Source organism: Euprymna scolopes, chromosome 1 (genome assembly GCF_053919585.1).
Source record: "Euprymna scolopes isolate OS-2025 chromosome 1, ASM5391958v1, whole genome shotgun sequence".
Lineage (NCBI taxonomy): Eukaryota > Metazoa > Mollusca > Cephalopoda > Sepiida > Sepiolidae > Euprymna > Euprymna scolopes.
The window spans coordinates 201,127,392-201,141,559 of record NC_136482.1 but is presented as its reverse complement, the minus strand read 5'-3'; the positions used below and the strand labels follow the sequence as shown (position 1 = coordinate 201,141,559).

The following is a 14,168-nucleotide window of genomic DNA, read 5'->3' as shown; positions in this document are numbered from 1 at the left end:
ATATATATATATATATATATAAACAAATGATTAATAACACGTTAAAAGACATCTTGAAAAAGAGTTAAAAACATATTTAATTTTAAAAAGGAAGCACAAGATAAGTGGATAGTCCTTAATCCACGGAGTTTCGAAGAAATACTCTCCTTCTCATAAGAGGGCAGGAATTAGCAAAATGCGGGATCGGATTTTGGATGTAAAAGTATTTAATGAACTACAAGTAAGTCACAGATCTTACTTGGTTAAAAAAAGGGTGAGGTAAGGGGAATAGGAGCTAAAAGAAAAATGATAAAAAGATTTCACATGAATGGATAGTCTGGTGAAGGGTAAAAAATCCAAGAATGGTAAAATCCAAACACGGTCGAATTAAAAATTTCCGATCCAACAGGTAAGTTCCAAATAGTCCAAAATGATCCAAAAGGCAGATATATATATATATATATATATATATATATATATATATATATATATATATGTGTGTGTGTGTAAAACTATATATATTATGTATATGTTTGTAACCATGACAGGAAGACCCGTTTTGATGATTTTGTTTATGATTAAAAGTGGGAAATGAGAGAAAAAAAGAACAAAAAAACAAGTTAATGGGAGAGACCAGCTGACCAGTTTCGCCTTCACTTTTCATAAGTTGGATCGAGGGATTTACTTTTTTTCCTTTCTTTTTAAATTTTCGTAATAAAATCGAGTGAAATGGGAGACAATACATCTAAAATAAAATAGGAGGAAATAGGCTTTTAAAAAGTATGAATATAGTGTATTAGAAACAAAATTTTAAAAAATCGGGATACACTATATGTCTTAAATACAGAAACATATGATATCACCTAGAGACTGATCACATTCAATACTAAGAGACATTTCCTTTGCTTGCAGAGAGAAGGCTTTTTCAAGCAAACATGAATAGTCTCCAAGATCTTCAGGTGATAGAACGAATGAGCATGACTCGGAATAAAGAACGAGTCAGTGCTAAAGTTTGTGGCACATGCCGGGTTTATCTAGGACACTCAAGTCTCGCAGAACAGGAAATCAGCAGTTTTTTATTTACAGACAGAAGATACGTGTGTTAAGTTCCTCTACATAAATTGTTACAGTTACAAGAAAAGCAACACTGTCATTTTGTTGCAAGCTTTAAACATCTTTTTCTTCCCCCTCATCGCAAAGATAATTCTGACACATTACAATGGAAATGTCTCCACTTTGTTAATTAATACAAGAATTGTTATTTGATTTTACAGCATGGAGGATTTTCTCTCACCAGAAAATTTCAATGTAATGCAAAAACCTCTTTAAAAAACAAACAAATCTGGAAGGATTAAAGAAGAATGAGGTTTTGCAAAAGTGTTTTCTGTATTCAAGCGAGAAATAGAAGACTGATTAGAAGAATTTGAAAGCGTTTCCTTTGGCATAGAAGAACAGTTGGACTTTTTATTAGATCTAGAAGGCAAGAGTGTATCTAAACTGGTAAAGAAAAGATGCTTTGTAAGCAACGCTATTTCGTTGCAAGCTTTAAACATATTTTCTTTCCTCCAAAATAATTCCGTATTCGACAGTATTTCTATTTGTAGTTTCTTTTTTCTGTATTTGTATTTCTGTTTACTACATTTTTTCTTTATTTGCAGATAAAACCTCTGATATCAAATCAGCAAAACATGAACAAATATTTGGATCTATTTTAGAATATTGCTGCCATATTTTCCTGTGAACCCATGTTGCTCAGTTTTTCAAAACAAGTTCTAGAGTTCTTGAGAAATTTTATGTGGTGAAAAGTATACGAAAAACAGATTATAATTTAAGAGTTTTACTGATTTTTTACATTTAAAGCAAAATCCATTTTTAAGCTGCATGCAATAGAGAAAAATCATATTGTTTTCAATGTGTGCATCTAAAGAATTTTCACCTGAAAGTGAGCAAGGATATATTTCTGAGTTTTTTAAAAATTATTTTTTATACTAGCAAAGAACGAAGGAAGGTTGTTATTGTAAGAATTGTAATTCCCATTTTTTAACAAATAATAATCTTAATATAGATATGGAAAAGCATTTGGTTGAAAAATCATATTCTTGTCAAGTTTGTGGAGCTGCTTTTTCACAAAATGATTATCTTAAAATTCATTAGCGAATGCATACAGGAGAAAAACCATATTCTTGTCAGATTTGTGGAGCTGCATTTACAAATAGTTCTTCCATGGAAAGACACATTATAATGCATACTTTAGAGAGACCATATATTTGTAAAGTTTGTGGCTCTGCATTTAAAAATTCAACTCATCTCAAAATTCATCTACGCACACACACAGGCGAGAAGCCATATTCTTGTCAGGTTTGTGGAGCAAAATTTTCCCAGACTTCTCATCTGAAATCTCATATGAAAACTCACACAGGTGAGCGATCATATTCTTGTCAGGTGTGTGGGTTCGCATTTTCGATGAATTCTGCTCTAAAGACTCACATGCGAACACACACAGGAGAAAAACCATATTGTTGTCAGGTTTGTGATTTAGCATTTTCAAGTAATTCTGATCTGAAAAATCATATGCGAACGCACACAGGTGAGCGACCATATTCTTGTCAGGTGTGTGGATCTGCATTTTCAATGAATTCTTTTCTCAAAACTCACATGCGTACACACAGAAAAAAGAAAGAATATTCTTGTAAAGTTTGTGGTTCAGCATTTTCAAGAAATTCTGATCTAACATATCATATGAGAACACACACGGGTGAGCGACCATATTCTTGTCAGGTTTGTGGGTCCGCATTTTCAATGAATTCAACACTAAAGAAGCACATGCGTACACACACAGGAGAGAAACCATATTCTTGTCAAGATTGTGGTTTGGGATTTTCAAACAATTGTCATCTGAAATATCATATGAGAACACACACAGGTGATCGACCATTTTCTTGTCAGGTTAATATTCAGCATTTTCAATGAATTCTCATCTGACATCTCATATCTGAACACGTAGGAAAGAAACCCTATTCTTGCAAGATTTGTGGTTCCACATTTTCCAAAAACTCGATTCTAAAGACTAATATGCGAACACACACAGGGAAGAGAGCAGGGAGAGAACGCACACAGGGAAAAGAAACCATATTCTTGTCAGGTTTGTGCAGCTTTTTTTGCAGAAAAGGATTCTCTGAAGAAGCAGACATGAATTCACACAGGCAAAAAATGAAACAAAAAAGTGATAAAAACTATGTTCTTAGAAGGCATACTGAATTCAGTGTTTGAGATGTAAAGAGATAACTTTTATAGAGCATTCGAATATTTATGTATCTTATATAGAGATCAAGTGTTAGCTTCTTGAAGAAGCATCCTTGTTTCTAAGAACTTCCATTGAAGAGTATGAAAAAGTGAGAAACAATACGTTTGTGGATATGCATCTTTATGGAAGAATAGTTAACCTTAAGAAACACATGCAGACAAACCCAGGTTAACAATCACATTCTTGTAGATTGTGGATCTACTTTTGCATGGAATTCTGATCTGAAACTGCATGTGCGAATATATATTAGTGAGAAAGTATACAATCATTTAATGTGTTGATATGTATCGTCATGGAACAAAAGTTTTGAGAAAACACACTGGAAACAATAAAATAGAACCTAAAGAATGATTTAAAAACATGTCCCCTTAAAGAAATCAGCATTACACAATTTGTGATAGGAGAAACTGGCTTAATAAAAAAAAAGAAATACTTGGAAATAATCCTTGGAAGACCAAGATTACATGGAATGCAGATAGCAACCATAAAGGGAACAACATATATTCTTTAAAAAGTCCTCGAATATAAATTTAAATTGTAATAAAATCAAGTGTTAGCCCCAAGGATAGAGCCCTTCGATCTGTTAAAACTAATCAAATTAAAATAATAAAAAAGAAACATCACCAAATTAATAAATAATGTTAGATGCATTACTTATAGAGTGTCCATCAGAATTTTCACAGAATAGTGATCTTAAGAAACACATATGAACAATCACAGGTTAGCGACAATATTCTTGTCCAATTTGTGGATTTTACACAAAATTCAATATTAACACTAACGAGAAGGAGAATTGATTTCATACTATATACCATCACTTTTGGTTGGGCTTGAAACCACAATAATACTTCTTGGACATAGCTATATACTAATTTACAAGGAAATCAAGTGTTAACACCAGATCAAGTTGTAGTGAAATACAAATAACAAACCTTAAATGGACAGTATCTACATTGTAAAAATAATTACAGAAAATATAAAACGTCACATACGACCATATTCTTGTCAAGCTTATGGAGATCGATTTGTAGAAAATGCTCACCTAAAATACTACTAACACACAAGAATGGGAATTATTAGGAGACTCTCTATTAAGCGTACTCTATAAGTTAACCTTTGCCAAATATTCAACTTATAGAGTGTCCATCAGAATTTTCACAGAATAGTGATGTTAAGAAATACATATGAACAAACGCAGGTTAGCAACCATATTCTTGTCAAAATCACATATGCAAACACATACTAGTGAAAAACAATACACTTATTTAATATGTGGATATGCATCTTCATGGAATAAGAATTTGAAAAAAAAACACATGGAAATACACACTGAAAAAGATAATAAAATATCAAGACCTAAAGAATGATTTTCAAATGACATAGTCCCTTGAAGAAATCAACGTTATACCATTTGTAATAGGAACAATTGGCGTAATGAAAACAAACCTGAAGAAATACTTAGAAATAATCAGTGGAAGACCAAGCTGGCACAAAATACATTGGGGTATAAATTCAAATCGTAATGAAATGAAATGTCATCCCCAGGATATAGAACTCCTTGATCTCTTAAAACTAATCAAAGTAAAATAATAAAAGAAATATCACCAAACTATACTGACGATTGATATGAGGCTCATTAAGTTTCATGATAACAGAGCTGACCAACTTACTTGAGTACCACAGCAATGGTTAAATGAAATCTATAAAAAGACAACACAGAGAATTTGTGTGTGCCTTAGCCACAGACCACAATGTTTCTCAGGTACAGGCAATCCATGAGACATCTCGGTATGAAGAGAACATTGTAATTTGTAAAGTTGACCAATCTATTAATAATGGTAAACAAAATAATTTAGATGTCCCACTACACAATAAAGTACATTGTGATGCTGGCCTTAGCAGAGCAGAGAGAGAGAAAATAACAAAATACCAAGGACGTATGTACGACATGAAAGGAAACTGGAATATTAAGATGGTACCAATCATACCAGTCATCATAGAAGCAACTGTACTAATGAAAAAGAATTTCCGAAACTATCTGGCTATTATACCTGGTGAACTAAGTACAAAAGAAATACAAATAATAGCACTTAAAGGGACGGTTAGAATCTTAAAAAGATCTCTAGGTTAGAGTAACTAAATTAATGGGAGAATGTTTGGCATCCGGTAGAATGCCCCATCCCCAGAAAAAAACAAAGCGATAAGAAACTTTTAAAAGAAAAGCAAGAACAAGGTACAAGATCTTTGGGCACTATCTCCGCACAACATTACACCTAAAGATGACAAGGCAGCAACGCCTGCACCTGCAAATGTACTAAACACCTATAGGATCTGTGTCAATGGTATCACTGAAGTGGTGGTGCCCGACAATGCAATTACTAATATGTATAATGAAAGAGATGCTGTTTGGGTAAAGAATCTGTGAGTAAGATGTACAGCATGGTTCAACATGGGTATGGTGATGAAAAATCAATAGCCAACACTTGGTCTCAGTTGATTGATCACAATACCACATAAAGGATGTGTACCCATCGTGCCAACATGATAAAATTACCTCCTCAGATAACAACGCCCTGCTGCTGTATGAACACTGCATGAAGAAAACTCCTTTCAAGGGGCGTGCAATAAGTAATGCCCCTGACCAACTTCCAGTTGTCTGATCTAGCTGAAATTTTGCATGTGCAATGATTTATATCTCTACGGGTTATGTGGCAAATTATAGCTCTGAACTAATTGTGGTTTCTGTTTTACAGGTGTTTGAACTGAGTCAGGTGTGAAATGGAGCCTGTTGAATGTCGAGCAGTGATCCGGTTTTTGTATTTGAAAGGATACACACCATAGGAGACTTTTGATGAAATGAAAGAAACTTATGGTAATAATGCCCCATCATATGACCTTATAAAACGCTGGTATCGTGAATTTAAACATGGCCGGAGATCTGTGGAAACAGCTCCCAGACCTGGTCGCCCCCCCCCCTTCTGCCATTGATGAGGCATCTGTCTGTCAAGTTGAGGCTGCCATTTTGGAAGATCGGCGCATTACTATTCGCCAAATAACCCAAGATGTCAAGATTAGTACAGGGTCTGTGGAAACTATCATTCATGACCATTTGCATATGCATAAGGTGTCTGCCAGATGGATTCCCAGGTTGCTCACACCATTCCAGAAGCGAGAACACGTTGAGTGCTCGAGGATGAATTTGGAGATGTGCCAAGAAGATGAGTCAAAGTTTTTCAAAAGACTGATTACACAGGATGAAACCTGGGTCCATCACTATGATCCAGAGACCAAAGCCCAGTCAATGCAGTGGAAGCACTTGGACTCACCATCTCCAAAGAAGGCAAGGGTGCAGCCCTCCACTGGCAAGGTCATGCTCACAGTCTTTTGGGACCAGGACGGAGTAGTGATGACAGATTTCCTGGCAAAGGGTACCACAATTACAGGAACCTATTATGCTTCACTTTTGAGGAAATTAAGGGAAGCTATCTAAATCAAGAGGCAGGGCAAGATCAGCAAAAGTACCCTCCTCTTCCTGCAGGACAACGCTCCGGTCCACACCTCGCATGTCGCCAGATCAGAAGCGCGGGCATGTGGTTATGAAATCCTCCCCATTCTCCCTACTCTCCTGACGTTGCACCCTCTGACTTTCACCTCTTCCCAGCCATGAAGTTGTTTTTGAAAGGAAGGCGTTTCCCAGATGATGCAGCCTTGATTTATGAAGTCACGTTGTGGTTGGAGGACCAATGTGGTGTGTTCTACAAAAACAGTTTCCAGAGTTGCATCAAACGATGGGAAAAATGCCTAAGTCTGGGTGGTTCCTATGTAGAGAAAAACTAATAACTGTTCCAAGTTTCGTTGCTCTACTGCTATGGGAAGTGGGTCAGGGGCATTACTTATTGCCCACCCCTCGTAGAAAATGATGCACTCAAGGATCTAGAGCAGGAAGAGTTCAATGATGAGACTGACGAAAGCGCCACTAAGGAAGTTACTGAGTCCTTAAGGCAAAGTACCAGGAAAAAGCAACCAGCTCAACATTGTCATTTTTATGATCTCGAGATCAGAGAGGAGTGGGGCGAGCATGTGCAGAAGCACTCTAGAATTGTCTAATGTCAAAATTGGGCCTACCTAGGGGCGAAAATGAGTTCATCCCAGGGCTATAAAAAGCCAAAAACATTGCTCTGGTAATGTGTTGTGTTGAGTCATTGCATTTGGAATCATGTCGAATCGTTAGAGTTTGAATCAACAGATTTGTTCAGAATTGTGTCTTGTTGAATCGTCGGAAATGTTCTAGTTCAAATTAACATTATTTGGGATTGTGTAATGTCGCATTATCAGAGGTATTTGGGTTAAAATTGATGGAGTTGTTTAGGCTCGTGTCGGGTTACGTGGACAAAATTGTTGAGGATGTGCTGTCGTATGTGATAAGTTTTTCTTTCTACCTTTGTGACACAACAACACTTGTTTTCTGTGAAGTTCCTACTGATTGTCTCTACTATAGGAGTTATTTAACTTGGAAAGGTGATGGGTATTATTTTATGCAGCCTTCTATGTTACGTCCCTTTAGAATGCCCCAGAATGCTGTTGCTTTATTCTCCACTTTGATTTTCTTCTCTTAGTTTTTCTGCTATTGCCCATCATAAACGTTACTTTAATCAGGTTCATCGAGTTGGTTCTGAACCTTCAAGACAATTTTACAATAGTGCTAACAATGCTTGCTAGAGAGTAATCACTGAGGCAGTCGAGCTATTCTTAATAGAATTTGTGACTATATCTCATCTCAAAATCATGACTCGTGTGATGATGTACCCATCTACCTAAATTCAAAACAAACAAAAATCCTTGTAGATAACTGCAGATAAAGTCTATTATATAAAAATCAAATGAAAACAATGGTAAAATCTATTTAGTTACACAGCGTTTCTGTCAATGTAATCTCTGACCTTCAGATGTATCTTGTTAAATTTGAGGATCTTTCTGTCAAATGCGGTAAAAAATATATATGAATAAAACATGAACTTTATGTTAAACTAGTATGCTTCCGGGCAACGCCGAGGAGATTATCTGTATATATAAAAGGCAAAATGTGTGTGACCATTTCGTGTATGTCTTGCAAAGGCTTCTTCCGCACACGCTCCCGGGGTCGTTACAATCGCTTACAACTGTTTATATAGCCCCTAGATAACAATGTCTACAATTTGGGAACACTGGTCGCCTCTATATTTATTTACGTCGACTTTTATGAGATCCGTGCTATTTGGCTCTGTCCCCTGTTTGTCCTACTTTTTAGTATAAATAAAGTGAAACTCAATTCAAACTGGGTCGTGTTCTTGGCATCACACCGGGAAACGTCCAGAAGCAATCAGCTTTGATCAATGTGGGACAAACTCCTCTTATATCAGATAATTGCTAATCAATCTGGACAATGGGGAGCTGGTTTCCCCTTCCCCAACAACTGTTGGGAAAAAAACAGTCAAAATTGGGTAAACAAACCCAAGTTAACTACGTGACTTCTATTTGACCTCATTAATTAGGTCAAATAGAAGCAGCAGAGTTAACTTTTATTACGCCCACCTGTTTTTAATACTTAAATAAATTCAAATGTGATCCTGTTGTATGTCACGGTGGCCCAGTGGTTACGTCGCACTTTTTTTTCACACTTTAATTTCCAACTTTGCCTCAAGGCTGTTTTTGAACCCAGTCAACGACGGGTACTTTTGCTAGTCTTATATAAAATAATATAAAAACATAATGAGGCTGTTTTGATAACACAGCTTTTAAACATGTGTTTATGCAGGATATTGATCACTTTGGATTGATTCAAGTATACCATCACTTCCAAATTAGTAATAAGTTAGCAGTACTAATGGAAGAATCTAATTAAAATTAAGAGGGCCTCCAGAGCATTTCAAAAATCAACTTTATTGTGTTTCTTTCTCTTTTCGTTTTTCATCCCAATCAAAAATTTAAAGAGAAATTATGCCATATTCAGAAAAATTAGAGGAATGATTGGTTTCTAAATTATTGCACAAATATATCCTTTTCTTGAATATTACTCCGTAAATACATTTCAAATTAAAGAAACAGGCTATCCCTTAATAAAAACTTGCTCTATTAGTCCTCAAAAAATAGATATTATTTCTAAATTTTAGATATATATCGGGGAAGTTTGATTAAGAATATAAATTTTATAAGTATTTGTTTAAAAATTTTCAAGGTTTAATTAGACATAGAATCACAAATATTTATACAGTTAATATTCCTTCCAAGCGTGAAGAGATCAAAAGTCAACTCAATGGCAAACTCGAGTCTAAAAGCCCCTCGTTTTTTATTGTGTGGTACCCGATTTTCATTTGCTAACTACTTCAAAATATATCAAATCGAATAATGAAATTTATATCTTTAGTTGAAAATGATTGCTTTAGAAGAAAATCCAACTGAAGAATGTAGCAGGTCATATCTGACTGAAAAAAAAGTAAAGTGTCACCATCTCCCAGGAATAGCACCAACTTTTTTGACTAAAGCACGAATTAACTTTTATTCGAAGGAAACACTGAAACAAAAAGGGAGTTACTAGTGTTAGAAGATAACACTTGTCTTTCTTATTCCCCTGTTGTAAGTAAAGCAAATACTGTATACTCTTTAAATAAGGTTTTTATTAGCACAAAAGAACGATACGTCGGGCTTTGTAAATATTCCATATGCCTTTACTTGTGTTTAATAAAAATTTCTCTCTATCCATCTGCACGTGTTCTATATTTTATGTTTTGATTTTCTGTCTATTCTTAATATTTTTCATTGACAATGAAACTCAAAACAGGTTATGGGCCTAAAACTTTAAAATTGAACCCACTGGAGCAGATTATTATGTGATGGAGATGAATCAAAATACGAAATTTTGGCAATTAAATTCTTAAGCCATCCATATACACTCAGTCTAAAACAGGGGTGGGCAAACTTTCCAGTGCAAGGGCCACATTAAAAAAATCAAATTTTACTGGGTCGCATAGTATATTTTCAAATATAACTGATATCTAAAATAGGCAAAATAAAAAATTTTCAAAGAAAAAATGCAATTAATTTTCATATTACTGAATATAAAATCCTTTTGGGCATTCAATATTCAGTACTTGGAAGACAGCATGACTTCCTTTGGCGGCCCGCGGGCCATAGTTTGCCCACCCCTGGTCTAAAAGATGCCATTTAAAGTGTAAATCTGATTGAAAATAAACGATAATGAGACAAATGAAGAAGCTTGTGTGGAACTTAGATGATAACGAGAGAAGTGGCTGATAACAGAAGAAAGACCCTTGAAATATTATACTAAAATTACGCAGGAAAAGGAAAGCTGAGGTTTATTTTTTTTATATACCCAACTAACATCTTTCAACAAGAAAGTTGAAAAAATCTCACGGACTATATAAAAATTTTGAAATATTCAGTATGTCTTATTGATTCCAGTGTCTGATTATTTGCTAGCAGAGCGTGATAGTTCCTATCGTCAGTGTCAATAAATAGAACCTTTTAATATTCTTTAATCATACTCTTCTCATGATATGAAACATATTGCAACATTTATCGAGGTTTTATACGCATACACATTGACATGAGAATAATTGTGGTATTTTCTGGTTCCATTATAATGATCATTTGGATTTTCATTCTTACTGATCTCCCATGTAACTATTCGCAATGTTCTTCTTTTCCTGGTTCTGATCAGCTAAGGAAGGTGATTACGTCTGATATGATGAATATTTAAGGCTGAGATGGAATGTCATGTGGGTGAATTAGTTTGTGTTTATGCGCATCTTCGTGTTCCTGGCAAAGTGAGCATGATTTGCACATCCTTTCAATACCTTTGCTGATATTTACCCATTACACACTTTTTTTTAAAAAAATAAACGCCATTCACCGCTATTTTTTTGTGCCGATGAATGAACAATTAAATATTTTTTTTAACTTTTTGAATCAATTTTTTTTTTTTTTTTTTTTGTCTAAATAAGATTTAGGATGATTTGTAATAAGAATATGCAAAAATATTATAACATAAATATTATAACATAAATATTATAACATAAATATTATAACATAAATATTATAACATAAATACCTGAATTTCAAATAATTGTATCTTTTATTACTATAAATAAATTTTCCATCGCGAAATTAAAAAAATCCAAAATTTAACCTAACTTCTAAACAAACTACAGTAGGCTTTACAAGACAAAATTAATTTCTAATGCGCAACTTTGGAAAAGGGGAGATAACAACTGTTTCTAAATAGAGAACAACTGTTTTTAGGCCATAGATGCATAGTTTAATTAACCGTTTTTCCAGGCAGGCGCGCCCACGCATCACCACCACTCCCCCCCCACCCCTCCCCAATGTAAACAGAATTTTTGTAAAATGGTAAATGTCGGCGCATTACTTACGGAAAGATGGTTAATTAAACTGCAGAAGCACCTGTTAATGGAATAACCCCCCCCCCAAAAAAAAAAGGATGAAAAACGTAAAAATGTGTTTGGTGCTTTTTGTAAACCGCTCATCAAAACTTTATTTTTTTATCAATTAAAAAAGCATTAACAACTATGTAAGACGAAAAAAAAAATGAACCACATTTTTTTTTTTTTAACTTTCTTATTAGAAAGATTCCTACGCAATGTGATAAGACACTTCACTATGCCCATTCGCACATGAACGTATCATGTAAGAAAAACACTACCGAAGGCGGCGAAATGACACAAAATAGTCCCAAGGTCTATGGGGTTCATACCATGCAAACGGTAAATTTGTGGCGGGTTTGATTATCAGATTCGTTCTCAGCGACCTCGAATACTGGTTGAATCCAAGTTTAGCGTTACAAATTCCAGAGAATTTTTTTAAGATGGGCACTATTGCCAAACGAATTATTTTGCGCTACATATTATTTTTTGTTTAAAAAATTAACCATTGTGAGCATAGAACAAATTATCGAAGCCTGTGATTTTGTTTAATTTATCGCATTCTTCTAAATTGAAAATAAAAATGTCCGCTTGTCTTCTTCATAAGGTCATATGGTATTATTACCATACATTAACATGGGTACTAATTAGAGGTCACCATTTCAGTAGGCTCCCCACTTCGGGGCGCCTCCGATAACAGGGAGAACTGGAGCGGCGGGAGCGCTGAAATAGAAAGAAATACTGGTAAAAGAAGGCATTGTCTTCTTATAAAAATGAGGACATGTAACGCGACTTTGTTATGAATTCATGAGGTTTTATATATCCAATATATATGTGTGTTTTCCCGAAACTCGGGTTACAAAGAAAGACAGTGCCTTTTGTAAAGTCTGTATTAATGTTCAATGCTCCTCTTGGCTACCTAATGGGAGCTGAGGAGTGAGGCGTGTGTTCTGTCTCTAGTCGCTGTGGAAGTAAGGACGTTTCCTTCACTCGAATGTCCCACGTAAACCGTTCTCGCTTTTCATTGACTGGAACCTCTGATGACGTATAAGAAGAAAGGAAGGAAAAGAGAAAAGAGTAGGGAGAAAGAGAGAACTAAGGTGAGAATAGAGCCTAGTCTCGTAGTAGTAGCAGCTCGCTACAGTCATTCTTTAATCTGATTGGTCGATTTTTTCTTTAAGGGTGACCTGCCCTTTCTTTTTTTGGAGGTGGGGAGGGGAGTGTGAAATTTTCCCTTTATTTAAAATATAATTAAACAAACATTTTTTCGTTTGTTTTGCTTTCTTTACTTCCGTTCAAATGTAAAATAAATTTATTTTATTCCGTTCAAATGTAAAATAAATTTATTTTATTCCATTCAAATGTAAAATAAATGTTTAATAATATTTGTTTTATTTTATTTTGCTCAAATCTTGTTTAATAATTTTTTTCATTATTTAATTATATTTTAAATAACGGGAACACACACCCCCTCCAAAAAAAAAAATAAAGGGCAGGTCACTCTCGAAGAAAAAAATCGACGAATCAGATTAAAAGATGACTTTATGAAGAAGACAAGCGGACATTTTAATTTTCAATTTAGATGAAGGCGATAAATTAAACAAAATCACCGGCTTCGATAATTTGTTCTATGCTTACAATGGTTAATTTTTAAAACAAAAAATAATATGTAGCGCAAAATAATTCGTTTGACAATAGTGCCTATCCTCAAAACATTCTCTGGAATTTGTAACGCTAAACTTGGATTCAACCCGAATACCTTTAAGAAAATAAATTAGAGTAATCAGTGTTCTGTTGTAGCGTAAGGTAACATTTACCAAAAAAAAAAAAAAAAATGAACATTGAACATTTTTTTTTAACTTTATTATTTCAAATGTCCGCTAAAAGGATTCCTCCGCGATGTGATAAGTCACTTTACTACGCGCATGCGCACCGTGTAAGAAAACACTACCGAAGGCGGTGGAATGGCGAAATAGTCCTAGGTTCCAGGGGTTCATATGCAAACGGTAAATTTGCGGTGGGTTTGATTATCAGATTCGTTGTCAGCGACCTCGAATACCCCTAAAAAAACAAAAACAAATTAGCGTGGTCGGTGTTCTGTTGTAAGATAACATTTACCAAATATTGAAATAAATAAAATTAAATAAAATTATTTCTGTTCGAAAGAGATTGACATTCTTATCGAGGTGATTTATTTATTTATTTATTTAACTTCTGTAGTTTTCTGCGAAGCTGCTTTCCGGACACCATCTTGGATTTTCACTGGGACTGTATGTCGTAAATGTATGTCGTGGTTTTTAATTGGCAAATACGATCGAGTTATTATTGTTATTAATTTCTTTAAAGCTGATAACACGAAATACGTTTTTATGCAAGTAAGTATAATGTTACTCATATTTTTTATTATTATTATTATTATTATTATTATTATTATTTCTATATTATAG

At 34.5% G+C, this 14,168-nt stretch overlaps 1 protein-coding gene across 1 annotated transcript in view; it reads left to right on the top strand.

The window, feature by feature from the left end:
- Positions 1-1,322: 1,322 nt before the first annotated feature.
- Positions 1,323-14,168, top strand: part of LOC145282993 (uncharacterized) — a 29,246-nt gene continuing 16,400 nt past the window's right edge. The window contains exon 1 of the mRNA XM_080132262.1: positions 1,323-2,947. Coding sequence (XP_079988388.1) covers positions 2,137-2,947 — 811 coding nt within the window. The 5' untranslated portion in view covers positions 1,323-2,136. The remainder of the gene's footprint in view (positions 2,948-14,168) is intronic.